General features: G+C 37.0%; 2 protein-coding genes across 3 annotated transcripts; one reads left to right on the forward strand and one right to left on the reverse strand.

Annotated features, from left to right (window-relative positions):
• Positions 1-688: 688 nt before the first annotated feature.
• Positions 689-18,021, forward strand: LOC140859637 (uncharacterized). Its single transcript, XM_073261611.1, is given in 9 exon segments — positions 689-902; positions 905-967; positions 4,042-4,177; positions 4,397-4,466; positions 4,572-4,665; positions 6,098-6,311; positions 7,520-7,661; positions 11,305-11,475; positions 17,671-18,021. Coding segments are annotated over 9 exon segments (1,263 nt in total). The 5' UTR covers positions 689-721; the 3' UTR covers positions 17,863-18,021.
• A 2,195-nt stretch (positions 18,022-20,216) lies between these two features.
• Positions 20,217-27,042, reverse strand: LOC140859638 (adenylate kinase, chloroplastic-like). Of its 2 annotated transcripts, none has more exons than XM_073261612.1 (7): positions 26,761-27,041; positions 26,271-26,366; positions 25,596-25,724; positions 25,370-25,504; positions 24,245-24,391; positions 23,966-24,040; positions 20,217-20,631 (listed from the first exon to the last, which is right to left on the reverse strand). In XM_073261612.1, exons 1-7 carry the CDS (start codon positions 26,983-26,985, stop codon positions 20,512-20,514), a joined length of 927 nt encoding a protein of 308 aa, XP_073117713.1. In that variant the 5' UTR covers positions 26,986-27,041; the 3' UTR covers positions 20,217-20,511. The 2 variants fall into 2 exon arrangements, with proteins under 2 accessions (XP_073117713.1, XP_073117714.1); XM_073261613.1 differs by lacking the exon at positions 20,217-20,631 and adding an exon at positions 23,344-23,612 and having other exon boundaries at positions 26,761-27,042.
• Between the last annotated feature and the right edge of the window lie 519 nt (positions 27,043-27,561).

Raw genomic sequence — 27,561 nt, forward strand, 5'->3', positions numbered from 1 at the left:
TATGATACTATGGCATAATAAAAATTATATATCATAATGTTTTTATGCTAATTGTGCTACAAGGTGTAATTTTTTAACAAAAATTAAATATTAAATGAAAAATAAGAAAGATACACATTGAAGAAAAAAGAAACCAATTCATCTGAAAAATTAAAGTTGGAAAGAAATAATGAATAAAAATAACAAAGAGATTCAGGAAAATAATACGACATATCTGAACCTTAATTCAATGTGAGAGAAGGATTGGATTTCATGCAATGAATCAGGACTCCGATACCGAAAGGATAAAACTCCTCGAACTTCAAATGGATCAACCATAACAATTAATAATTTCTTAATGACTTGGATATGGATTTGATCGGGCTTGCTCTCGAATATCAATATCCACATGTCGAGCGGAAAGCTTGGCCTTGTTTGGTACCGATGTGGATCAGCCATGTCTACGCTTGTGATCATTTGCAGGTAAGAAGTGCATAAAAATTATATATATTACATGCAGTTTGTTCATGGATAGCATCATTGTTTAGTCTTTACGGCTTATCTCATGGCGACTTCCGTGTTTATCCATCCGCAAGCCTGACAATTAACAAATCAGGCCAAAACCCATCAATGTCACGGTGCCCCCCAAAGTCTCGCGGCGCAGCCGGCCACCAAACATTTAAAATACTCCCCATCCTTCACTCAGAGGCCCATTCGCTCTCTCTCGCCCCGCCCACCTCCCATGGCTTTCTTTCGTTCGGTCTCTCGCTCTCTCCTCTGGAGGCACCCCAAGCCCCACGCCTCTCTCTGGCGATCGCTCTCCGGCGCTGCCCCCAAGGAGGAGAGGATCGACGCCGCAGGCTATCACGTCGCCGGCGGCCCATCCTTCATGCGGGGAGCCGTCTTCTGGGAGCCCAACCGGCCCTCACCATCGAGGAGTTCCACATGCCCCGCCCCAAAGCCGGCGAGGTCCTCATCAAAACCAAAGGTCACGAATCCTTTTCTTTGAGCCTTGTTCTTGAATTCTTTTCCATGTTTATGCTGGAAACCTGTTAATCCTATCTTTTAATTTGTTGGATTCATCTGGGTTTTCAACTTGATAGCTGAACCACTTAATTGATTTCTATATTGGCTGTAAGTAGTTGGTCTGTCGTACCTTGCTTCAAGATCTGATCCATTGCTGGTTATCCTTTTAATTTCACCGTAGATAACAACATAAAGAAAGAATCTTGCTCCCTTTTGTTCGTCAAATGATAACAAATAGAGTTCCTTTTGAAGTAGAAGACTACCTTAGAACAGGCAATAACTTTCCAATAAAGCTAGGAACAAGCTATGGCTACCGGTACTGGTTTGAGTGGGATCTCGGATCTGGTGCTCTTTGTTTGGAGAATATGATAGCCACATCTTTGATGGGAAGAAAAGGTTGGAATATTCCATTTAGGGAGGAGGGGTCTCTGGATTTGTAATAATCATAGCCGGAATAGCTAGGAGTCAGTCTTGTCATTTTTCTAAAAAATTATGTTGTCTCTGTTTCTATTCCATCTTTCTATGATATACCAATCCTTTTACTGATTTTACTTTTCTCTTACAAAGTTTAACATTATAATAGGGTTATAATACAAGGGAAAGAAGAGACATCCCTTTTTCTTTTTCTCCTCTTTTTGTTCTTCTTCTCAAGCCTGTGTTACTAGCTTGTGCCGCCTGTGCCTGTGTTCTTTTCCCCCAAAGAGTTCCGGAGTTCCCTATTCACCAAGACCCAATCTGGGTTGTCTCATGTGGTACGATACCAAAATCTCCCTCGAAAGGAATTTACCAGAATATTAGTTTCCATTCTTTAGCCACACACTACCTCACTAGGTACACATGCTCTAGAGGTTCCTTAAAATCATACTTGAGCAACTGCAGCAATCTCCATCATTGCAAAAATTCCTTCAAGCTTTTGTGAAATCCTTTTTTCTGATTCTAGAAAACCCTGGAGCTTTGTTGCACATTAGAGATGCTTAAGCAACACTTACGTTCCCTATCCATTGCTTAAAGATGGTCCCTGATTTGAACCTTCTTGTGCATTATGTCACTTCAAATATTGACTGGTGAAATCCAAGTGTCCTTTTTTAAATAATTATTTTACAAAACTTTCTTTGATGTTAGTTGAATTCCAACTTGAAACCTTTGTTAGCTTTGTATGACCCAATTAGAACATAATGGAATACTATTTTACATTATTTTGTAGCCCTACCCTTGCTTATTTGTATTTGTGCTTTGAACTTTAAAGGACAAAATGCATTTCCTTTAAGCATCCTTCCATGTTCATTTTAATTCAAGTATTGCATCCTTACAACCAATACATTGGCCTTTCTGTTTTGCCCCTCATTACCAGTATTCTGTCTAGATAACTTTATAATTCTACCAACTTCTTGTCACCCACAATAATCCTTTTCTTTATCCCCATGACATGCTTCATCCCACTTAACTTTTGTTGTGTATCCTTATTTGGTGCTCAGTGCTCTTCATTCCATCAACTGCACACCACATTGTTCCCTATTAGAAAATTCTTCTCACCACAGGGCTTCTAAGGTTTCAAAACAAATCTTGTATGAAAACAATATTGAAATCAAGCAAAAATGATTATGCTGATGTTGCTTAGAAATAATATTCTCGCAATTATTAACAACCCTGAATTGTTCAATACATTTTTTTTCCCACTAGCCATATGATTCACCAAATTACAGTCAGTTATGGAGTCAATCTAGAGTTTTTTCAATTATTAATTAATTTTTCATTTTATTTGGGAATTACTTATGACTTCTTCAAGGAATATCCATGCCGATTTTATTTATTGTTTTTGGTGGTGGTAGTGTTGCTACTATTTATTATTCATTTACTCTTGCCTCTTTGATTCTTGTATTTATAATTTTTATCCATGCCAATAGCATTTTTAGCCTTTTCTGTTTTTTTCTTAATTTTTGATTTTTCCAAATTGTTTCAAGTTCTTGATGAACTCTCTGTGTTGTTATTTTCTGAATTCAAGATCCTTGCACCCAGCACCATGGTTCCTAATGCTGTTGTTACGATGCAATTATTGAATAAACTTATAAAACATCTCTGTCACTATTTATATCATTCAATTTCAGCCCTTCCACAATAATAGTTTCTTGGGTCCATGACTTCTATTTTATGTCTTTAAGTTTTAGATTCTCTTGCAGCCATTCTTTTACATGTAAACTGGCAATGGTAACAAAATCACAAATTTAACCTTCGACCTTTGGTGCTCCTTTTCAATATAATGGAGGGATGATTCTAGATTTATGATGACAATTGATTTTGAGTTGGTGTCAGTTTTAATTAGTTCTTTCCTTTTTTTCACTAAATTCACATTATGTCATCTTTGCCTATGTTGCTAAATTCACATTATGTAACCTTTGTCTATGTTGCATTAATGCGCCACAAGCATTTGAATTTTGTCCATAATTCCATTGTTTAGAATCTAAAACTGGTTCCATTAACATTATCTTGTCAATAAACAACACATACTATTAGTATCCTTAACTGCAGCTCATTTATGAAAACCATATTCAGAAATCTTAAGACTTAAAGCTTGCCCTTGAAATAGTGTGAAAACAAAATAAAATTAAGTAGCCTGTTTATTATACAAATTTTATCGTACTTAGCTTTAGTTTATAAGAATAATATTATACATCTTCATATATGTTGTAGCAATGTGCTGTCATTTAATTTCTAATCATTTGATATTCTCTAAATACTTCTTTCTATTTCATGATACTTGGTCCTATAATCAACTGGTAAAGTAGGATCTGCAAATGCAGCTTGAGTAGTTGGAATAAGATTCATTTCTCATGTAGTCATACATTATTAAATTTGGCTTTGATGTTACCTGTCCCTCTAGGTGCATTCAAATTTCTTACTTCCTCTTCTTTGAAGTTCATTTGCATGCTAACAAAGTTCCAGTTGGCAGTAATTGCTTTTGGGAATTCTTTATCATGGTATATTTTATTCTTAGTATCCTGCTATAGAATTGTATTTTACCTTCAATATCCTTTGCAGCTTGTGGAGTCTGTCATTCTGATCTTCATGTCATGAAAGGTGAACTTCCCTTTTCAAGCCCTTGCGTTGTTGGTCATGAAATAACCGGAGAGGTTGTTGATCATGGTGCACACACGGATACTGGGGTTATAAAGAGGTAAATATACAAATAGGAAATTCTTGAACAATGATAACATTTGTTTTTCTAATTTTTAATATATTTCTGTATTTGAAACATTACTTGATAAAACATTTTTTCTAATTTTTAATATATTTCTGTATTTGAAACATTACTTGATAAAACATTTGAAGTAGTTTAAAAAATTTATCATGTCAGATGCAATTATTATTCAGCTTTGTTGGTATAAAATTTCAGGTTCCCTATTGGAAGTCATGTTGTTGGAGCATTTATAATGCCTTGTGGTAACTGCTGCTTCTGTGTGAAGGTAGATTTGTAGAGACATGATGTTTCTTTTTGGCTTTGCATATGTTGATTCATGAGTCATCAGGTTTGTACCCCTGAGTAGAATTTAACTTGATTCCACCAATAGGGTCAGGAAGATCTTTGTGAGGCTTTTTTTGCCTACAATCGTGCAAAGGGAACACTTTATGATGGTGAAACCCGACTATTTCTGCGCAGCAATGGTACTAGTTCATATTTAAGTTCAATATGTTCCATTGTTTATTGAAATTATTGCTGCTTTTGCTTTAAGTGAACAATTTACTATCTTCAAATTCTAATCTTGCTGTACTGACAATATTCTATATTTAGAGAAAGGCATGTTAAAGATTTGTCCATGAAGATGCCTCTGGAAGAGTTGGTAAAGTTAGTAAAGGTCAGGTTCTAGCGGCCTGGGTTTGAGTCCCACCATCACTGTACTGAAAGTAGGTGGGATTTTGCATCAGCCTCTCCAAAGTACCCCCCCCCCCCCCCCCCCCCACAAACCATCCACCCCCCCTCAAACAAATTTGTTGAAAGTTATGACCTGAGAGAGAGAGAGAGATCGATCTTGAATTAGTGGGTCTCACATTCACCTTCCCCATAGAGAAGGGGAAGAGAGACTACCTCTAGTAATATTAAAGAAATAACCACTAACAAACTAAATTTTGATATGTAACTAGAAAGTTACAAGTGGCATACTCTAGAAAGAATTATAGGGAATGAAGAATTGTGGGGTCTTAAACTCAAAACATGGAATCCTTGTCTTTCTTTTTTGCGAGAGAAAAAAGGTGAGGGCTTCTATCTCATATGGTCATCCCTCAGAGAGTCTGGTTTGGCTGGTAATATATAATTCACAACTATGAAATGGACAAAATTGAGTAAGCATGTGCAGTCTGACCTCTCACTTTTTAGATTCTGTGTAATGCTTATCGGAAGGGAAACAAGAAAGAGGAAATGGATTATCAGTATGAAGAATGCATAGAATTACACAAAAAAAAAAGAAAAGAAGGCACCATTCAGAAATTGTAGTAACCTTTGACCTGAGAAGCACTATGGGAGCAGTTGTCATAAGCTCAAAAATGTGGCTAGAGCTGTCTTACTGCTGTCAGCTATAAAATATGTCCTCTTGTTTTTTGATGAAGGTTGTTAAATAAGAAACCTTGCACCTTTCTACTAGCTGTCAGTCTTCCCTTTTTAACCTTTTTTAGTATGATTGGAAATTATTTCATATGGTTCCCCAATTGTGGAGTTACACTTTCTCAATTCCATTGGGTGTTTGGTTGGGGGAGTGGGGGGTCTGGAATCGGAATGGGTGACTCCCATTCCAACCGTTTGGTTGGGAGGAGTCCCATTCCGATTCCGATTCCAGGGTGGAATGGGAATGGCTCAATCCATATAGAACTCAATCCCTACTCTCCTCTATGGATTCAAATTTTCATTCAAATTCCGATTTCGATTCCGGTCACGAACCAAACGCTTCGGAGGATTTGGTCATTCTGATTCCGATTCCAAACCATTCTGATTTCCATTCCCATTCCGATTTCGGTTACAAACCAAACACCTCCTTAATGTTACTGCCCTATTATGGAAATATCCTTTACATTTTACTTAATTATTTTTTGTTGTATTACCTAGGAAAGCCGGTCTACATGTACAGCATGGGCGGACTTGCTGAATATTGTGTTGTGCCAGCTAATGCATTGGCTGTTCTTCCTAATTCACTGCCGTACACCGAATCAGCAATTCTAGGATGTGCAGTCTTCACCGCCTATGGTGCCATGAGACATGCAGCTGAAATGCGAGCTGGTGATTCAGTTGCTGTAATTGGAGTTGGTGGTGTTGGATCAAGGTGATGACCTACATTTGGATGTGATTGCCAGCTTCTCCATTTTATCCACTAGTTGTATGCTATACTTTGCAGTTGTACCCAAATCAGTGATATTCTGGTGGAAAATTGGGAATTTGCATTGATTTAGAATCACTAAAGTCCTTCAACCTTTAATTTGTCTGACTCCCTGCAATTCAAACTATAAACATATAAATGTGGATCAAGAAAAGTTCCTTTTCAGTTTTAAGTACTACATGATTTTGTATGATTTCATTCTTGTATTTGATGCTAACAATTTATCAATCCATGGTCTAGAAAAAAATTGTTTCTAGGTGACCTTTTTAATTTATTAACTGAGTGGCTGAATTTATTGGCTTTGCTACAAGTTATCAGTTGTAACCAGTTATGTAAGTATTACTTTCAAATGCTAGGAATAAGTAGAAGTATTCTTGTGAACATGCTGTCTGCTTAATCTATGAATATTGTGAATATTTCATTTCCTTTACATTATCACATGCGTAGTTTTGCATGTTTCCACAGATAACATGAATTGGTGACAATGTGTTTGCATGTTGTTTGCTTCTCTATCAAATATAAACTCTGTTCACTATGATCAGCGCATCTATAAATTTTGAAACTAAACAATTCTTCCTGAAGGAGAAGGTGACTGGTTGATACATCATGAAACATCTATAGCCATTGCATACACATTTATGCCTCCAGGGAGGGTTTTGTAGGGCCTGTATTGTTAAAGTATGCATTCCATAATAGGAATGAATAGTAAAGGGAAATCAAAATATCTTATATTAGATATTTACTATATGGCTTTTAAATTCTGACTATGATGTGATTATTCAAGTCTTTATGTGGTTATGCCTTCTCTTCCAGTAGGCTTTAATAGAAGTCCTTGCATATGAATTGCAAATTGTAGGATTCCTTATTGCATAATGTAGTAGAAATCTTAGTAGTTGGAAACTTCTGCTTAGGGTGGCTTACCAGCTTCGGAAACTCAAAACCCTGCTCCTACTTCCTTGTGGTGACCTTGTTCTATTTTTTTTCTTTGAGAGACTGTTTCCCGCACCCACTCCCGCGCCCGCACCCGCACTTGAATTCACTTCTGCACTCGCTCCCGCTTCCAGCAAGTAAGGTACAAATCAGCTTTTATATTTACTTCCTATGATGATTTGAATTCATGTATTGCACCGTTTTGATTTGATTATTTACACCAGTTGTTTGCAGATCGCAAAGGCATTTGGGGCTGCAGAGATTATTGCAGTTGATGTTCTAGATGAAAAACTTCAAAGTGCAAGAATGCTTGGAGCAACTCACACAGTAAATGCATTGAAAGAAGATGTTGTTGACAAGATCAAGGTAAATTTCTGAATCTTTCGTTCTTAGCTTTTGTGGTTAAATATGAATGGATTCTGTCTCATAGTTGCAATGTTATGGATACATAGTTTAATGAGAAAACCGTACAAGTTATGTGTTTGCTTTGTTCTTTGTTCTTTTGTCTTACAATTAGATTTATTTGTATTGATAATAGAAAATAATCGTGCTTTTGTTGGGCTGCATTCATTAGATATTTATAATGCTTTGAATTATCATCAAGCCACACATCGATTATGTCTTAGAGATGCTTGCTAGATGGAGTGATTAGTTAAAGACCTGTATTAAATTACAGTAAGATAGTCAAATCAACTTTCTGAGTTATATACTACATATAGATGCGTTGATTATTATTCCTGTCAGGTGTTCACAGTGTAGCATATTATATGGCATAGTAGAAGTGCCAGACCTTAGTTTATCCTCCTTGAGCTTTGTTACTACATTAAAAGACTTACAAAAAGAAGACACCAACATATTTGTTCCATAATATCTCCGTTCTTTAAAAAATGGGCTTATATTATTTTACAGCTTTTTTCTTTGATTCTTTTGATTATCTTTTCTGATGTAACACAAGCATATGAGAGAGCCACATCTATGATTGATCATGGTCCACATAAGCAAGTCACATGATGGAGATTTTTTCCGCATTTACCTACCTAGATAAATTAAGAAGTAGGGTCAAGTAATACATACAAACTCTCAAACTCCATGCCTTCTTTCTCTGTTTATTCTAGCTATCAATGAACTTGATAAGCTCTTTTGTCACTCATAGCATAGTTCTATTATCTTTTCCATTCTTTCTCCACTTAATTTTGTTGGATTAGACCATCAGCTGCTGTTCATTTGCATATAATATCTCTCTTCACTTCACCTTTCCATCTGCTTGAATCAATCATTTGCACAAGCTGTGTGAGTATATTCTTTTTCTACGTGGTCAAACATTTACAAATATGGTCAGATCTTCAGTAGCTTGTGCAACTTGTGTGCTTCTTTCTCTCTCTACCTAATATCAGTCCTTAATAATATCATTGGCTCCATGTATATAGTTCAGTCTTGCCACTTTATCCTAACTGTAAATATTGATCAGATTATCAATTGTGTGTGCTATTTTGATGCAAGTCCTTTCTTGCCACCTTTATCACCAGTGCCCACAATCCAATCATATGTTGATGTATGTATTTGTCCGCTTAGCCATTCATGCAATTGATACTCTAATAGTTAGACATAAATTGTATAACGATGCTAGTTTATTTTGTATTGCATATGCTTCTTTATATGTATAAATATGTATAAATTTAACCGATGCCTCTCTCTCTCTCTCTCTCGTTTATCAAACAAAGGACTGTAGATGAGGAGGAAGCTGTTATTTGCACAATCTGAGACTCAACGGGTTTCTTGGTTGTAAACTAGAATAGTCGTTTTGCTTCTTTGATGGTTTTCAGAAGAAGGATGTATTCTATTGGTGGCGCAGGAGTCATCTAACACAAGGTTCACCAAATCAGTATTGGGACTCATATTGATCGGTGATTGGCATGGTATGGGACGGGTCTGTATCGTGCTGTTCTAAGACGTACCTATTTTTTTTCACTAGTTGAGTCAGCAAATCATTTGTTAATTTCAATTTTTTGCCGATTTCGAATTGACATCAGTAAAAAAAAAAGAATAGGATTCTTCCGTTTCAAAATGAAACAGGGAACTCCCCATTAACGAGCTGAGAGGGCTTTTGAGCCCTTGCTCTCTCTCGGCTTCTCTCTCTCTCTTCCTCTCTCACCTTTTCTCTCACCCTCCATTTTGAATTGACGGAATGAACCATGCCGAGATTGAACTATGCCGATAATCGAGGGGTCTGGTACAGTACACCCCAAACTGGCTGGCTTGGCATGTTTTAGCAGACCTTGATTCAACATTTTTGGCTTACTTTTGGTCATAAATATGTAATACCAGGGTACTTTGTCTTTCAGATTGATACATAGCTGCCAGTGAGGGAAAACATATTCGGGAAGCGGTACACAAGGTGAAAGAGTGTAACAACTAATGAATAGAACATGCAATTTGTGTAATGGGAGATTTTCTTGTAAAAGTGAGAAACAAAAGGAAGTCATTTCCTAGTAAACTTGCAACTAAAGAAATTTCTGTAGGCATCTCATGCTTCCCTAAAGTTACCTGCACATTTCCCTTTCAATGCTTGTGATGCATGGGAGCATAGGAAATATGCTTCCCAACATATATATATATATATATATATATATATATATATATATATATATGAGTTGAAAATTTATGTCATCATAGATAACAAGCCTAATCTCATTAATTTAGATCATTCATTTTGTCCATACTATGAAATTAATCCATATGCATGGCTGGTTCCTCTTATGCAGAAAATAATCATCAGTCACTTTTCATCACTGTCCGAGCCTTCTTTAGTTTTTTCTGTTTCTATACTCAAATTTGTATTCAGGATCCCCTTCTCACTAGAAACTGCATCCTTCAAATATAAAATAGGGACTTGGAACTCACTTGATGTGAGCCTTAAAGCCGAGAAACAATAATGTGTTTCCTGCTGTATGGTTGTGTAGTGAGGAAACAATAAAATTTCCAATCAGAAGATATAGAAATTGGGTCATCTTTTCCAAGTTTGCTAAATGCCTGTTAACCTTTTGATGCAACAATATAGTTTCTATGAAGTAGCTGATTTATAAACTCTCATGCTTGACCCATGAACCTCTGTAGGATGCTTGGTTTTCAAGAGAACTAGCTGTATTATCAAGATTTGTTGAAACAAGAGTGAGAAACAACCTATGTACGATGTTTAGGACGTAAGAATGATGAAAGAACCACCCTCTGGGTGTTATTTTATCACACAGTCTGAATCAGAAGGATTGATAATGGAAGCTAGGCTCTTTTTCTCTTCTTCTGTGTTTTTCCTTCATGCTTTTCTCCAGTTCCAGTAGATAGGTCCTTTATTGTTGACTGTGGTTTATGCAGTATAAAGTAATGGCATTTCAGAATATTTGCTGTACGGTTATGTTAGCTTTAAAATTTGATGTCACACAATGGAGAAGTGAAACTTGTTAGGATTTTATAGAGCAAGTTACCAGGCCTATCATTTATGAGGGCATTGCCATTGTTTTCTGATTTAAGAGTGGACATGATAATGCTCCATGATGCCCATTCCCCACCTCCCCTGCTCCATCCCTTTCTTCTATTCTGGTGTTTCTAACTCTGCTACTCATTATGAAAGTTTTTTTATTGTTCCGTATGCTATTATAAATGAGCACATGGTCATCCCATTGACAATCCGCAAGGTTATTTCCACAAGCTAAGTAGCTTTAACTTGTCATGCTGTGTTAAGTGCACATTGTAGGATGTAGAAAATGAAGGTTTCTTTGTCATTGCTTGACAGCAATGATGTGGAGAATATTCTCCACTCCATAGTATATTTGTCGTTATTAGTTTAAAATTGTTTCTTTTTGGCTTTTCAGGTATCAAAACTTTTTTCAGTCCAAAAATGTTTTTTAAAAATTTATGATGAGTCGAGCTTTTTCTCACCATTTGCACCAAGTGTCTCCTTCAGATAATTGGACATGTGCTTGGTAGTGATATGATTAATGCTAATTCTTGATAGGAAATCACTGGAGGAATGGGAGTGGATGTGGCGGTAGAAGCACTGGGAAAACCATTAACATTTATGCAGTGCACTAAAAGTGTACGAGACGGAGGGAAAGCTGTTATGATAGGACTTGCTCCAACAAATGCTATGGGTGAAGTAGATATAACTCGTCTTGTTCGCAGACAGGTAAGTTGATGTTTACATATAACTAATCATCCAAAATCTTTTTGTTTTCTTTCTTTTTGCATGTAAATGCCAATTGAATTTGCAGTTTGCTATAACTTTATGCACCTACCAAAGTGATATGGTCAATGCAGTGCTTTTCCATATGACAAAGAATACAGAAACCGCATGGCATAACTTGTGAATAAAGATGGCTATATACCCTCAATGTTTTTCTACCCTTTCACAGGCTTTGGTGTGAAGCTTATATAAACTCTATTGTGAACAACTGAACGTTTTGTAGACTAGGACTTCACAAAGGAATGTGGTTGTAGCCTTCATGCGAAAGAAGGATATGCATTCCTTTGTGCCCGGCAACCGTTGGATCATCTGCTTCACAAAACTCAAAGCACTCCGAACTCCATGATTCATCCACCTGCGCAGATCTCAAAGTGAGCAGTGGATGATCCAATGGTTGCTGGGAAGGAAGGAGTATCCTTCTATCACGCAAAGGATACGACCATGATCCCTTCATAGGTAATTCCACAAGGCATATAGTGGATGGAATTTGAGGAAAATAACATCTTAACTTTATTAAAATCAAAAATGAAATGGCAATAGATCTCAATATTTTTCACATGTTTATAAGGAAAATAGCATCTCTAATTGATTAACATCATAAATGAAATGGCAACAGATCTCAATATTCTTTGCTTGTTTATGGAATTTGAGGAAAATAGCATCTTAACTTGATTAAGATCATAAATGAAATGGCAACAGATCTCAATATTCTTCACATGTTTAAAGAATTTTGATTTGTTGGTGCAGCCTTTATAATGAAATGGCTATCGCAATATGTACTGGTGGGTCCATCTCAACAATCTTCACATGTTTATGGAATTTTGATTTGTTGGTGCAGTCTTTATAATAAAATAGCTATCACAATATGTACTGGCAAGTGGACAATTCTCAAACCCCTAGTTTGTAGGTGATACTGAAGCCAAATAATAAATAATGTTAGTAGGATGATAGGCCACATTGTATGTCATAGCCTTTCAAAAATAAGAAATGATATCAGAGTTTCAATTCAAATAGCCCTTGTAACTTCTTCTTAACATTCGAATGTGAATGAGATCATTACCAATGAATTTTGTTTTCCATATAAAGAAGAAAGCTGTTACTGTAAAGAGAAACATCGGGAATGAATCAAAAGAAAATGGGGAGAAATATGAGCGAACATGTCATAGCCATGTCCGCCATGCAAGAATTGTGTTGCTATCTATTCTGACTAAACTTCGCATATTGGACTTACGAGACTTGTACTCTTTCAACTAATAGGATACATCGATCTGATATTGCCTTCTCTACATTCTTTGAAAGCTGAAATGGCGTGATGAAACCAAATAAAATGTTGATGTGGGTGACAAAGGCTAAGAATTGGCTATGTCTGGATTTTGAAAATTTCAGCGAAGAGAAAGACTTTTATACTGGACAAAAATCTTCTATGCTCCTAGACAAAGCCATGTGCCATCAAATGATCTTAAAATCAAGATTTTAAGTTCTGGTGAGATAAGAGGCGTCTCGCCTGTCCAGTCCCGTTCCTGTGAGAAAATGAGATTGAGATGGTGTTGAGACTCTGAAACTCATCTATGTGGGGAGAAAAAGAGAAAAAAGAAATGAGGGAAGGGAAAGATGAAGGAAAAGAAAAATGAAAGAAAAAAAGAAGAAAAAGGAAAAAAAAAGAAAAAGGAAAGAAAGGAAGGGAGAAAAAAATGAATGAAAAGAAGGAAAGCAAGAAGAAAGGAAAGAGAAAGAAGAAGAAAAAGGAAAAAAAGAAAGATGTAAAGGAAAGGATAAGAAAAATAAAGAAGAAAGAGAAAAGAAAGAAAGAGATGGAAAATGGGAGGAAAGAAGGAAGAAAGAAAAGAAAGAACAAAAAAAAAAAAGGAAAGGAAAGAAAAGAAAAAGGGGAGAGAGATAGAGAGGGTACCTATGGGACTCTTAATTGGTATTGCTGTTGGGATGAGGCAGGACAGTGGGGCATCCCATTTTATGGAGAAATCAGGACACCTTCATCTCACAAGATTTAAAATCTTGTTTAAAATCATTTGGTTATTTGATTTTGTCAACCCATGTACATAAGATATGTGTCTTAATAGCTAGCAAAAATAAAATAAGATTCTATTTAAATTAAAGAGCACTTGGCTCCCAACTAACAACCTCTTATCACTAGGAATGCTGATAAATCTCACAGCATACACAAGCTAGAGGGATCAGAGTCAATGGTTTGTAGATGGTGGTCGCGAAAAGAATGGTGATAATTAGAAGTGGGAGTGAGGGATGTGGAATTGTTAGCCTAGGTTTGAAATAATGAAGGTTGGAACTGAGGATCCCTACCTATGTCCACAATATAACAGCCTACTGCAAGCTGTCGTAATAACGACGATGCCAGAGAAGGGTCAAAAAGCAGGAGAAAGAGGATAAGGTGATGGCTCACTTAAAAAAAGCATATTAAGAGAAGTATCAGTGCTAACAAAGTAATAATGGAGAGTGACACAGGAACAAAGGAGGCCAAATAACATAACAAGCATTCGCTAGTGCTTCAGCAGATAAGGTGACAAGAATGGAATTCTGTGTCTAAACCCTTAAAGACAGCTGCTGAGCTATTATAAAGCCTTACACAAATAAGAAGCAATAAGTTGCTATAGGCAATCAGACATATTGGTCTAAGTTGGACCCACTGTTGCCCACTTGTCAATAACTTAATCTTTTTGAAAAAGTCCTGAACTTAAGAATATCCAAAAAGACACAACAAAGCTTGGAAGAGAAAACAACATTAACCACTTGCACTCAAAAAAAATCTACTGGAGTATTTCCTCAGAAGATTAACAGGATTGAGATGACTTAAAACCATATACATCAAATGAAAGCACGCACGCGCACACACGCGCACACACACACACACAAAAAGAAAAAAAAAAAGAAAAAAGAAAAAAAAACCCAGAATTGATACCATGGACAGTTAGACACACAGGGAAGCAAAAAGAACAGGCAAAAATAAATGAGCCTCTGCAATTAGTGATAAGTGCACAAATAAATCAACCTATTCTTGATTCAGCATCATGTATTGAAGTTGCAAAAGATGGTTCAATATCAGGCCCAATTTGAGCTGTTTAGATAGCTAATTACTTCAGCAATAGAAATGGCAAGCAATGAACACATCTAAAACATATTACCTTGGATAACCCAGAAGCATGTGCCTACATGTTCTGTCCAGGTATGCAAATTGCAAAATTATCTGTACCTAGCATCTACAAAAATTAGGTGTCTCAAAAGATAGCATCCACCAAAATAATCTGCCGCGAAAGATCCTGTTGGAATATGGGCTGCGTGCTGCCTTGCAGACCTTTCTATGGCAATTTATTAATTAAATATTGCCATGCATATGAGTTCTGGGTATATCAGATCTTTCCTGCTGAATGTGGGTTAACATTCATCTTCAACAGCCTCAGTTATTGCTTTATTCATATGCTGCTTTGGTCATATGCTACCTTTAGGCTTCTCTCTGACTTGTTTTCATTTTGTTTGCTAACATCCTGAGTGTGTTGCTTTAAATTGTACTTGATGTGGCCAGAAGTCTTGATGTATGACTAATTTTTAAAGAATTTTTGTCGTGATGAAACAACAATAATTCCTCTCATATATTTTTCAAACATGCAAAAGGTAATGGGATAATATAATTATTTTGTAGAGTTATCTGTTTTTTTGTGTTTGTGCATACCTCCACAGTACACACACATATATTTACATACATATACGTCCTGGAAAAGGAAGTTAATGATTTTAAAATACACACACATATATACATACATATATATTTAAAAAAAAGAGTTAACAATTTTAAAATCAATGTTAGGCCATTCAAATCAAACCACTTAACATAATCTATGCCATAGAGAAATGCCTAGAAACCAAAAGTTATGACTTTTGGTGGTTTTTAACCTATCTATCAAGTTGATACAAAGATGAATGATATCAATTGTGCTACTGTTGTAAAATACATGATAGGGCAGATAAACCAAAAACCTACTTTATGAATCATGATCTACGCATCTTAAAACATGGGTAGATTTAAATTCGCTAAATTTTGATGATTAGACCATAGTAAAATATAGTATTATACTATTAAAACTATCAATTTTGATATCAACTTATGATTAGGTTAAAGATTGTCAAAATGCATGAATGTTGGTTCAAAGAATATTTAATGGTACAAATCATATTTAGCATTGTGGATCTTGAATTTGAATGGTCCAACATTGGATTTGAATTATTAGATTCTTTTTAAAGGAGGTAACATAAAGTGCGTAGTCCAACTACATATACATATATATGCACTTTATAAAATACATATTGTTTATAAAATATGTACATGTGTACATATATGTATAGAATCGGATTACATGCTTTACATTAATTTGTTGAAAAAGGAGTTAACAATCAAAAATCAATGATGGGCCATCCAAATTTAAGATTTAAACCAATAAATATGGTCTATACTACACAAAATTACTAGAAATAGAATTTTATCTTGGTAGTCTAATCTAATCATCAAGTTGGTATAAAAATAAACAATTTTAATGGCATAATGCTTTATTTTACTATAATCTAATGATGAGTACTTAGTGAAAGTTGAATTTGCTCATGTTGTAAGATGTGTAGATTGTGATTAATCAAGTGAATTTTCAATTTATGTGCCCTATCATGTTTTTTTATTTTAGTAGTACAATTGATACAATTTATTTTTGCACCAACATGATGCATATATAAAAGATCATCAAAATATATGAATTTGATTTCTAAGCATTTCTTTATAATATAGATCTTGTTCAATAGTTTGGATTTTCAATTTGGATGGGCCATCATTAATTTTGAGTCATTATATCCTTTAAAATGTGTGTATGAGTAAATTACAGAAATCCTTCTGAGATTTTTGTTTATTAAACTTACACCCAATAGTTTGTAAAACCTACACTTACACTTATATAAATTAATAGCATCAATCAAACTGTTTATGTAATATAAAAAGTTGAAAGTATCTCTGAGGTCTCTCATATTTTTTAATCTTTTTAATGATGTTTCTCTCTCTAATCTCGAAACAAAGAAAGAGACGAATAGGAAGGGGATGCAAGTGGGCTGCGGACGAATGATTGGAAGTTTCCAACAGAGAGAGTGCCCTAGTCATCATTGCTAGCAACGAACTCCCAGAGGCAGTGGGTAGTGATCGAGCTATCAGCATGACCGATAAAGAGGAGGCTCTCGTAGCGTCGGGAGGAAAAATAGCAGAGCATGGAGGCCATTAGGGAGTTAGAGATGGAGGGGAGCTCGATGAGGATATTGTTGATAAAGGAGAAGATGTAGACCCGCCCTTGGGAGTCACCTACAACAAAGTACTTGCTGAGGCTATTGAGATTCTCATAGAGGAGGATGATAGTGGCAGAGGCAGAGGTTTCCATCGACGTAGTTTCGGCGAATTGGAGTTGCTTCGACCATCAGGTCTTATGCTTGATCACAATGAAGCTAGGGGTCTAGTCGCCATGCACCAATGGCTTGGGCGGCGGCTGTGTGATGAGGGGGGAAGAGTCTTTAGACTGGGAGGAAGGGGATGGTGGGATTGTAGGACGGAGCAGGCAAAGAGGGAGGACTTAAGGGCAGAGACGATCTTGGAGAGGGATCTGATGACGATGTCAAGGCAGTGGAGTTGGGCCTCTGGGCGGTCTAGGGAGGGTGGTGGTTCTTCAGCTGCTACGGCAAAGGAGAAGAGGGAGAGGAGGGGAGAAAGGTGTTGCCTTTGGCCGCCATGGATGGAGAGTGACAGAAGTCTACTACAAAGAAGATGAATGGATTCAAATGGAGAAAAGACTGGTTATTAAATTATGCAAGGTTATTATGGTCATTTTATAAATTTATATAGACATGCCATTTAAATCCTATTTAAGTTTAACGGTTTGACTAGTGGCATTGGTTAAAATATAGGCTAAAAATAAATCTTAATGATGTAAGTCTAGCTTTTTCAAATTATCAGATGTAAGTATAATTTTTATCTAATCTCAGGAGAATTTTTATAATTTACTCTGTACGTATGTGTGATCTTGTATTTTTTTTATTGATCCATTTTATTCACCTAAATCTGATATATAATCATGATTTTTGGAGCAGATAAAGATAATTGGTTCATATGGGGCGAGAGCAAGACAAGATCTTCCCCACTTGGTGAAACTTGCAGAGACTGGCATTTTCAATCTCCAAAATACTGTATCAAGAAAATGCAAATTCGAGGAAGCAAATAGTGCATATGAGGATCTTAACCATGGGAAAATTGTTGGACGAGCGGTGGTTGAGCTGATGTAGTTGAAGATGTACGAGTAGTTTGGTTTTGGTATGAGATCATCTTCCACCTTGATGCTTATCTTAGTCACTGTTGTTATTTCTCGTTGTTGTTTTGATGTGAATCACTGTCTTTTTTCATGTCAACAATAAAATTAATCAAAAGTGTAGTTCAAATGTTTTCTTTTGGTGTGTCAGTTGTATTATATATTTTCTCAAAATCCTCCATGCAGAAATCCAACAACTTGAGAAACCTAGGATTCTAACAACCGAACCCCGCGCCCCACCCCCATGTGCATCATATATTGCTCTCTCCTTTTGAATTCAGTTTCAAGCCTCCTATGTCCATGATATTCTTTCTTACAACATAGGAAGCATGTAATTCAATTGTTTAACGCACACACAAGAATGTTCTTGCATGAAATAGTTGCACGACTATGTTTCCTGCCGTGTTGGAAATAACTATTGTTTTTTTTTTTTTGGTAAAATATTGGAAATAAATATTGTTGGGCTGGGGGTTCATACAAGAAGAGACCCATAACCACTTCGAAAGCTTGCTGACTATTTGTCCTCCCCAGCGCTTAGAGCTCATAGATGTTAGTCGTGAAATCTTGGTACAGAGCCATTAAGTTTTGATACCAAATAATAAGGCTTTGCATGCTCTTGTACTACAAATATGAAGGAATGGGAAGACTAAAAAGGGAAAGCAAGGAGATGGATTCCTAAACCTATAGATGCAAGCTTTATTAACTCGGAAAAATCAGCATCAAAGTATTTTAAAGAACTTAATAGAAGAAAACTTAAATAGCAAAGTAAGTTGAATTCTAACCTAGCCGTTAAATAAATTGCAAGGAAACCCGCACCTCGCCACTCTCCTTTCTTCTTTTTAAGTCAAGAAGAAAAGGCTATTCCAGCCACATTCCACAAAACGCTCAGCACAAGCTACAGCGCTGTCATACATGATTAAGTTCTGTAAGTTGGTGGTGACTATTGAATCAGCCATGATCCATTGCCTTATTGGCCCCACCTGTTCATGATCCAGTTCTTCTGCAAGGGGGAAAACGAGTATTTGTCTAAATAAGGAGAATATAAATGACACAGATGGACTTGGACAAGCAGTGCGCCTGGTTGAAGCTGGACTTGCATCGCTAGGCCAGCTTGACCTTTTCCTAGAGGAAACTTTTGCGAATCTGACACTTTGATCCTAAATCTACAAAAATAAAATAAATTGAAGGCAAGGGGTGGAGTAAGATGGTCATCACGTCATGACAGTTAATCATCAGACTACTAAATGCTCTGACCCACTACATCCGTCAGTAAATCTCTTTCTTAGCAGCAATGGAGATTTTATCATATCATTGGTCATCTCACGTTCCCACCTTGTTGATAAAATTCTCATCATACATGTCACCTCATCCTCTGAGACTTGCATATCTAATTGATAGATAAAAGAGGACACGAATAGAAAGACGGATGGCAGCCATTTTAGTGAACTTTTCTATGATACTGGTGCTGGTGATGATTAGTCGGTGACGGAAAATCTCTCTAGCACTGAAAAATCTGTAGTTCAAAATGCTATCTCTGAGGCCAACTGGGAGCACGCATGCAGCCACCCAACGTGGCTATTTGATTCATAGGTATCGACCCAAACTTCATGCAAACGGTAAACTCCTCATATGGTTTGTACCGGGCTACTGAGTTATGGACGACCTTAGATCAACTCTACTGACAGGGTATAGGTTAAATCCTCTGCCTTCCACTGCCATCTCCACGAGCTATGCTTCATTGATGCTGTTCAGGGGTATATTGCTTGCAGCAGGCCTCGAGCTACTGAAACCAAATTCAGGGTTCTCTTGCACACAATTCTGTAGCCTATGTACTGTTAGAGAAAATAATGATGATATTTACGAGCTTAGTAAAGAAACAGGAAGGTCCGGTCTGATGCTTGTAGCTCGGCAAAGGGCGACATTGGGCCAGCGGGAGCTGGAGGCATCACATGGAACCCTGTTGGACACAAGATTGCTCATTCCTCAACCCCATTGGACTACCAGAGGAGTTCAGATGCTTTAAATAGAGGGCTGCAGCTGGCTAAGAAGCTTGGGATGGGGAAGATCCTGGTGCAAGCAGACCAAGGCAGTGATTGAAGCAATCCGCAGGAGGCTGATTTTGAATTCTGAGGTGAGAGTGATCATTAGAGATTGTCCGGAAATTTTGGGCTGCTCTCAGTGGAACGGCAGCCATGAACACTGGGGAGGCAACCACAGGATGTGCGAGCATGAAATGACCCAATGACGGCCGTCAAGATCTTGAAAGTGGTGGTTTGGTTGGATTGACCATGAGACTGCTAGATAAAGAATTATATTACCTTCTAATGCATGTATATTCAAAGAAGCTCCTGTATGTGATTGAGTAAATTGTTACATTTACATTGGAAGTGTTGCACAAGAGCAGGTCTCAAAGCTCAAAATGTATGACAAACTATGGAAAAATCAAAGATTTCTTGAAACAAAAATACATCACCTTTGGATGCATAGAGCTGTTAAAAAATTTTCTTCGATTTAGTCAAAAGCAATGTAGAAGGGGGCCTTTCGGTGTTCGCCGGAAAAATTAAAACCCACCATAATGTTATGCCAATTCTCCTGTCCTATCTGTAATGTATGGGCACTAGCAAATCTAACAACTCATACCAGCAGCCATGGATGCTGAATCTGTTCTTGATTTTTTATCAAGAATTGAAGACAATGCCTTGTCTATTTCAGCAAATACATCTTCAATAGGGGCATCCCCATTAACCTGCAATGAATAATTGGAAGAGTACATTGTATGTTAAAAACACAAGGTGATCCAAAAAAGGTAATAAATGATGATCACATGTGTGAGAAGTCTCAGCAGTTTGACTAAGTAAATATTGCCTACGATTTTGGTTGAGTTGGAGAACAATGAGTTATATTGGCATAGGTCTAATCTCATCCAATGAGAATTAACTGCAAATTATTGAGGTCAGCTCTAAAGCCATCTGGCCATGTAACTTGAAGAAAAACAGCCATGAGAATTAAACTAAAATTTATGAAGTTGAAAAGGATCAAGCAGACGTGTAACTCTTGTAGAACTCAAAGTCAGCTTTGAAATGAGTACTCCCACATCCCAAAAGACATGCACAACTCCAGTTATGCCTTTGGAAAAGCAGCTGACTTGGAAGACCCAAACAACGACAAAATCCTAAATCCTAATCCTAATAGGAATCCTGATTTGCATCTAATTCATAAATCCCCTACATCTAAGACCAGAATTTTCTACGTTGAGCATTTCGTGTTTGTGATTTTCATTCTCCACAGTCTTACTTTCTCCAACCATACGTCTCAACTGATTCAATTTAAAACTTCTTTTGATATTTATTATGTAAGCACAAAACAATACAAATTTTAAGATCTATTTTATTGTATGCACTCCCCTACCTATCATCTTCAGTAACACAAACAAGACACAGGTAGGACAGATAATTTCCACTAAGCGACAACTAGATCTTCCCCTAGAGGCTAGAGTACTAGGTGGAAAAGTTTTAGACAAAAGATTTGCAGCATGGTTCCCTTCTCTCCATACATGATTGATTCAATAATCTTCCAAAGAGGCTAGAAACACCATAATTTCACAAGAAGGTGGCTAACATCCTAAGACGTTTCCCCATTCTTATTAATCCACGCCACAAGTGTTTCTGTGTCCACCTCAATCCATAGTTTTATATGGTCTTCTTCCAGCTTTATGGCATGTCCCGATACTTGACAAGCACCCATGAATTCATCATATGATACATGTGGATGGAACAAAGACCTACGATAGTACAACAATAGAGATGAAACAAAGACCTACCATAGTACAACAACAGAATATCGCTGGCTTCATCCTTAACCAAACCACCATAACCAGCATTTGGCTGATGCATAGATCCATGAGAATTTAACTTTAGCTACCCACTAGCTGGTCAAACCTGTTGGAAACAAAGGAGTCATGGCTTTGGAATTGGAACTTAAAACCTTCAAATGCAGTCTGGGAGATTAGCAGATTTAAATAATTTCCCTTCTTGAAGCTTGTTATCTAAACTAATAAATGCTGAAGGGATAAAACTTAACAGGTTACGGTGGCATAAGAGATCCCAAAGCTAGGTTATGAATCTGGTGAGGAGAATAAAGGTGCTGATTAGACAATGGGCTTTGGCTATCCCTGATAGGAAGAGACTGGCTTATGAGAGAATCTTGGTAAAATTGAAAATCCCAGGTAGGGTCTAAGGTGATGGAGGTTTGGAGGTGCTGGGATTAGTCTTTCTTCTTTCTTCCTTCCTTTCTTTCTTGTTTTCCAGACTCTTACCACCTCCAGGTGGTTTTTGAGGTTTACTTTCATCTTTATAATGACAGCAGACTGGATCCTATAGTCCTCCACAAGAGAGAGAAACAGAGAGAGAGAGAGAGAGATCACAGAGTTAAAACAACTAATGAAGGATTTACAGCAAACAATCGATGAACTGGTGTCAATACACTGAGGAAACCAGTCAGCCAACACGAGGCAGAAAATCCTTTTTATACCCAAAGCAACCATCTGGATGTACATTATCACTAAGTCACTGTATAAGAGACAAGGTGCCAAGTGGAGAGAGAAATGCAGGCAATGAAGACACAAGACCAAGCAGTGGACTGTATATTGAAGGAGTTAGCTATTATAAAATTTGAAAAGTTCAGGAAAGCAACAGGAGGTAAATGCTGGTGCAAAAGGAATAATCAAGGGTCAAGGATAAAGTCAATACTGGCTCTTCATTCCTTTACAGGCTTTTCACATTTCACTGCTTCATTTGGACCAATCTTCTAGCGACCCTGAAGTCTGTCAAGAATTGAGTAATCAAAAACTTTCTAGAGAGGCCCTAGTTGAAACAACTCCATTAGTTATTAAAGGAATGCTAAAATCTCCATTCTGAGAAAGATTGTTAAGAAGGGGTTGACTGAGAGTGGGGCACCTTAGGGTGTATGTCTAAAACTACTGACTTTTTGGCATGCATGCTTAAGGTTATGTATCTGAAGTTGTATCAAGTGTCCATTATAGAGATAAGGTGTACAAGGTGCAGTAAAAACTGATATTGCCCTTGCAACCCCAGCTTTAGAGTTTGGACTGCATTTTCATTACGACAAACTTCAATCCCCTACAATTCAAAAATTAAATATTGGCCAAGCATTTGTGGCCAAAGAACTAGTGATTTAACTGTTAACACTAGACTAGCCAAGGATTTGTAATTGTATTATAAAGAATTATGTCCACATGTTTAATTACCTCCCTCTTGATATTTATTTGACTATAGCCAAATTCTACTTTGTTTTAATTTATTAGAGTTACTTTCAATGCATTTGCATTTGACTATAGTCATGAAGAACCAGTACTCTTCCGGCTCTTTCTTTACTCCTTGTGATTAATACTAAATAGAGAAGGCAATCTTTATTGTATTCATATAATAACAAAATCAATCGACAGCAAAGGAAATTAAAAATATCGGCCAACTACAAGCAACAATCCTTTCCCCATTACTTGGATTCCATTTTATGTCTTGCCTCACTTGATTAACGATATCAAAGTAAAGAAATTTATCACTTTTTTTTTGACAATTTCTCATGCATGCACATGCAAGGTCTTTAAGTCTTCAAACTTTCGCATTACCATCCACTTTCAGCTCTAAATTTTCAGCAGTTAATGAAAGCACCTCCCTTCTTTACAACACAACAATGGGTCTCTTTTGCCTGTTGTGATCAAACAAATATAAGTCAGGGTCCCCAAATAGACTTTTCTTTCTTAATTCCATAGGCATCACAATGTGAATTTCAATAACTCTGCCTCTATAAATTGCATTGTCTACAATATATTATATTTATGCCTAAATTTTCAACTAGTCATCAGTCAGAGAGACATAACAGATATGCAAACAAGACCCTGCTTTTTCTATTCCATCAAGAGGACCATGTGAGCTTCAACATATATATGAATTGCATTACCGAAGTGTTTTATATCAGTATTTCCATATATAAATTTTTATCTCATCATCTGAGAGAGAGAGAGAGAGAGAGAGAGAGAGAGAGAGAGAGAGTTCAAATACCTTGAATATAACATCTTTATATGTTGAAAGGACATCTTCAACATTCTGATGATGAGTCTTTAATCGCAACTTTACCTTGAGAAAAGAAAAGAGAAAAAATATATAAAAGCCATATAATAGAGATGCCTCAAAAGTGAACCTTTCTTTTGTTCTTTTTCCTGTCTACCCATATATAAATGAGAGGTGATTGATGTATGGAAGCAAATAGTTCAGGTGGCTTACTCAGAATTAAAATAATCAAACAAGGAAATTTAATCAATGACCTGGCACATGGGTTACCTTTTCTTCTGTGTCATCAAACCGCTGGGTAAGCCTTGCAGCAATTTCTTCATTCTCAGGTGGAGAGTACTTCAAATGGTATATTTTTCCAGTCACAGGATCAAGCCTTCTACCAACAACTCTCTCAATAAGTATCTCCTCAGAAACCTGCAAAAGAAATTAGTTACAAAGACAATATAACTTGTCCCATTACTTGACAAATGGAGATAGAAATTACATTATTATATTATATCATACTTTCAAGAACAGTTCATGCTAAAAGGCTAGAGAGAAAAAAGGCTTTGGTGAGAAGCCACATACTTTGATAATTAAACCTTATGCTTGTGTAGTGTTAAAAGACATTCCATGCTACATCTGGAACTATTTCAGGTGCAGGCCAGTACTGATAAAAATGATGACACCAGCAAAATTCCTCTTCACTTGAGAGATACAGAAATTTATCCCCTGTTTTTTGTAGGTCAAAACAGCAGAGATTTACATGATGGGGAAAGGAAGGAGGTAATGACAGCATGCTTGTAACTACATCGACTAATTCAAGTAGAGATACTAAGATAAGGTCATTTGGATATGGGAAAGAAATATGATTTGTGTTGCAATTTGGCTCTTTTGGCTATAATTTAGGCCTTAGAGATGTCTGCATGTCTGTGTTCATTCCTTGCATCATTTTCTGCTTTCAGAGATGTGCATATGTGTGTTCATTCCTCGCATCATTTTCTGCTTTATTTCCTCTTCATCTAGAATCTTTGTTAGTACAATGAAGCCTTGCACACTTTTTCTCAGGTGCATGAACCTGAATTGGTATCAATGAGTTAAGTTCCTTGATATCTTACTAGCTAGTTGGTTTTAACTTATTCTTTCACGTAAGTATGCTAGATAAAAAATTCAATGTCTTAAGGGATGACTTATAAAATATTCTCAAACAGGAATACATATCCTTAATCCATAAAGCCTGAACTGATTGGAATTAGACTTGCAGGTTTTCAATATATAGGATGCAAAAGAGAAACATATGACATAGAGAAACTAAGAAATAAAATTAGTAGTATTATAATAGCCCCAAGAGTATGCATCAAATGTGACATCAGTTTGACATAGCAATAATTTCAGTAAAAATGAAGTGCTCACATCCAGGAGAATGAAAAGGTCAGGTTGAATTCTGAGATCTTCCAGAGCAGTTGCCTGAGATAAGCTTCTTGGGTATCCATCTAGGAGCCAGCCTTTTTCTTGAGCATCTGGTTGCAGAAGGCGTTCTTTTACCATCTGAAAGTCACAAGTTGCAACACTCCAATAAGAGACCAGATGATAAGGAAAGGGGGGAGGGAATGAGCATCACGTCAGTAGATCGATATACCATGACAACAATTTCAGAAGGAACCAACATTCCCTTCTCCATATATTCTTTGGCACGCTTCCCATTCTCAGTGCCAGCTCCAATTTCTGCCCTAAGCAAATCTCCCGCAGCGATATGCACGAGCCCATACTGCATATATCAGCACTTTTTGATTCAATCTGTCTCTCTTAAGGAGCAATTCAAGCATGTCGATTCATCATTTGCAAATGAGACGTTGAATTATAAAAATTTTATCTAACACGAAAGATATGGGAATGAAGCAACAATTGAAAACAAAAACCAATATTAGAACCAAATATTACTTGGATATTGGATATCTAGAATAAACAGAAACTTTGTAAACTTATAAAGATGCCTTTCAACAAGAAGTATTAGAAACGACATCGCAGTAGAAATTTTGATGAAAGAAGCAATTTGTCACACAGCAATGACAAGCTAAAGCAAAAAAATTACAAAAGCAAATGCTTTCCAATGCATGTTATGCCCGAAAAAAGTGTTGCACCAATAAAAAAATGGATTGACCAAAACATCTTTACTCAATCACACTTGTAAGAAAGTTAGTACAACTAATGCAACAAGTCAGTATTTGCACATATATGAGTTATTGTATGCTCAATATATATTCATTCAGAAATGAAAACTTATGACTGCAATGTTGAAATTTTATGAACTTACTTTCTTCTTGATGAGCTCACATTGTGTTCCCTTGCCAGATGCAGGAGGCCCTGATATCATAATCTTCATAGGCTCTGGTTCTGCAGCTGCCACAACCTGAATTGAAAATAATTAACACAGTGAAGACAGGGGGAAAAGTAGCAGCAAAATAAAAACTAATATTAAAAGAAAAACTGCTTTTTTCATTTTTCCCAGACCATTAGCCCCGTTACCAATTCAAAAATCCCAACTTGCTGCTCCAAAGTACTCATCCATATAAAGAAAAGGTAGAAAAAGATGGCGAAAGTCCAAACCAAGCACCCGCACACAAGATTCCAAGTTCAACAAACCCACATACTATTTTTCATCAAAAAGCAGAGTTTAAGAAATTATAGACAGGAACAGAAGGAGGAAACCCTAAAACGCTCTCCGATTATGGCTAGCACAACGCATAACAATTCAATTCAACCGAATAAACGGAGACAGAAATATCGAGATCCGAAGCACTGACCGGGCCTGATCGGGCGGCGGCCAATGGCTGCCGCCGCAACTCGGCGGAGAACCGGCGATCATAGCTGATTTCAAGACGGAAGGGAGCCCTTGAACTCTCCAAAGAGCGAGTTGCGTGGAGAGAGGCAAAGGGCTTGTTGTTGTTGGAGCAAGAAGGAGAAGAAGCCAGCGAACGCATTGGCCTGCCTCCCGCTACAGACGAGATGGAGATGCCCAAAGAAGCCATGGCCGCTCTCTCTCTCTCGCTCGAGCTCTTTAAAGCCTTTCTATAGACTGCGGAACTCTCGGATACGAGTCTACGACGGCAAGAAGGAATCGAGGCGTGGCGAGCGCGGAGATCCCGTCACCTCTGCTAGGATTGCGGTCATCTTACGAAAGGTAACTGGATCCAGGCCAACCGTCAACTTCTCTAGGATCCAGGCCGGGATAGGATTTACAGTGAGCCCGCGGTGAAATGAACCCGCGTAATAACTTTATCTTAGAATGGACTGAATCCATCTAGGATAATTTCATCTTACATCTACCATGCATCTGATCCATCTAATAATTTCTCCTCGCTTCCATATACCCACTGGGGCATAAGTTTGCAATCCTATGCAGAAACAAATCTAAAGATGCTGACATGAATTATTTGAGGGCCATAATGACATGTGAGATGGTGGGGGCGTTGGGAGGTTTGAAGAAGAAAACAATTGAGATGAAAAGCAAGAGATGGTAGCGTGACATGGAGTTGTGATGGAGCAAAAAGGTGGATGAGTTTTCTCAAATGATAAGAATCTGGTTTTTGTATTTTTGTATTAGT

This window comes from Elaeis guineensis, chromosome 8 (genome assembly GCF_000442705.2).
Source record: "Elaeis guineensis isolate ETL-2024a chromosome 8, EG11, whole genome shotgun sequence".
Lineage (NCBI taxonomy): Eukaryota > Viridiplantae > Streptophyta > Magnoliopsida > Arecales > Arecaceae > Elaeis > Elaeis guineensis.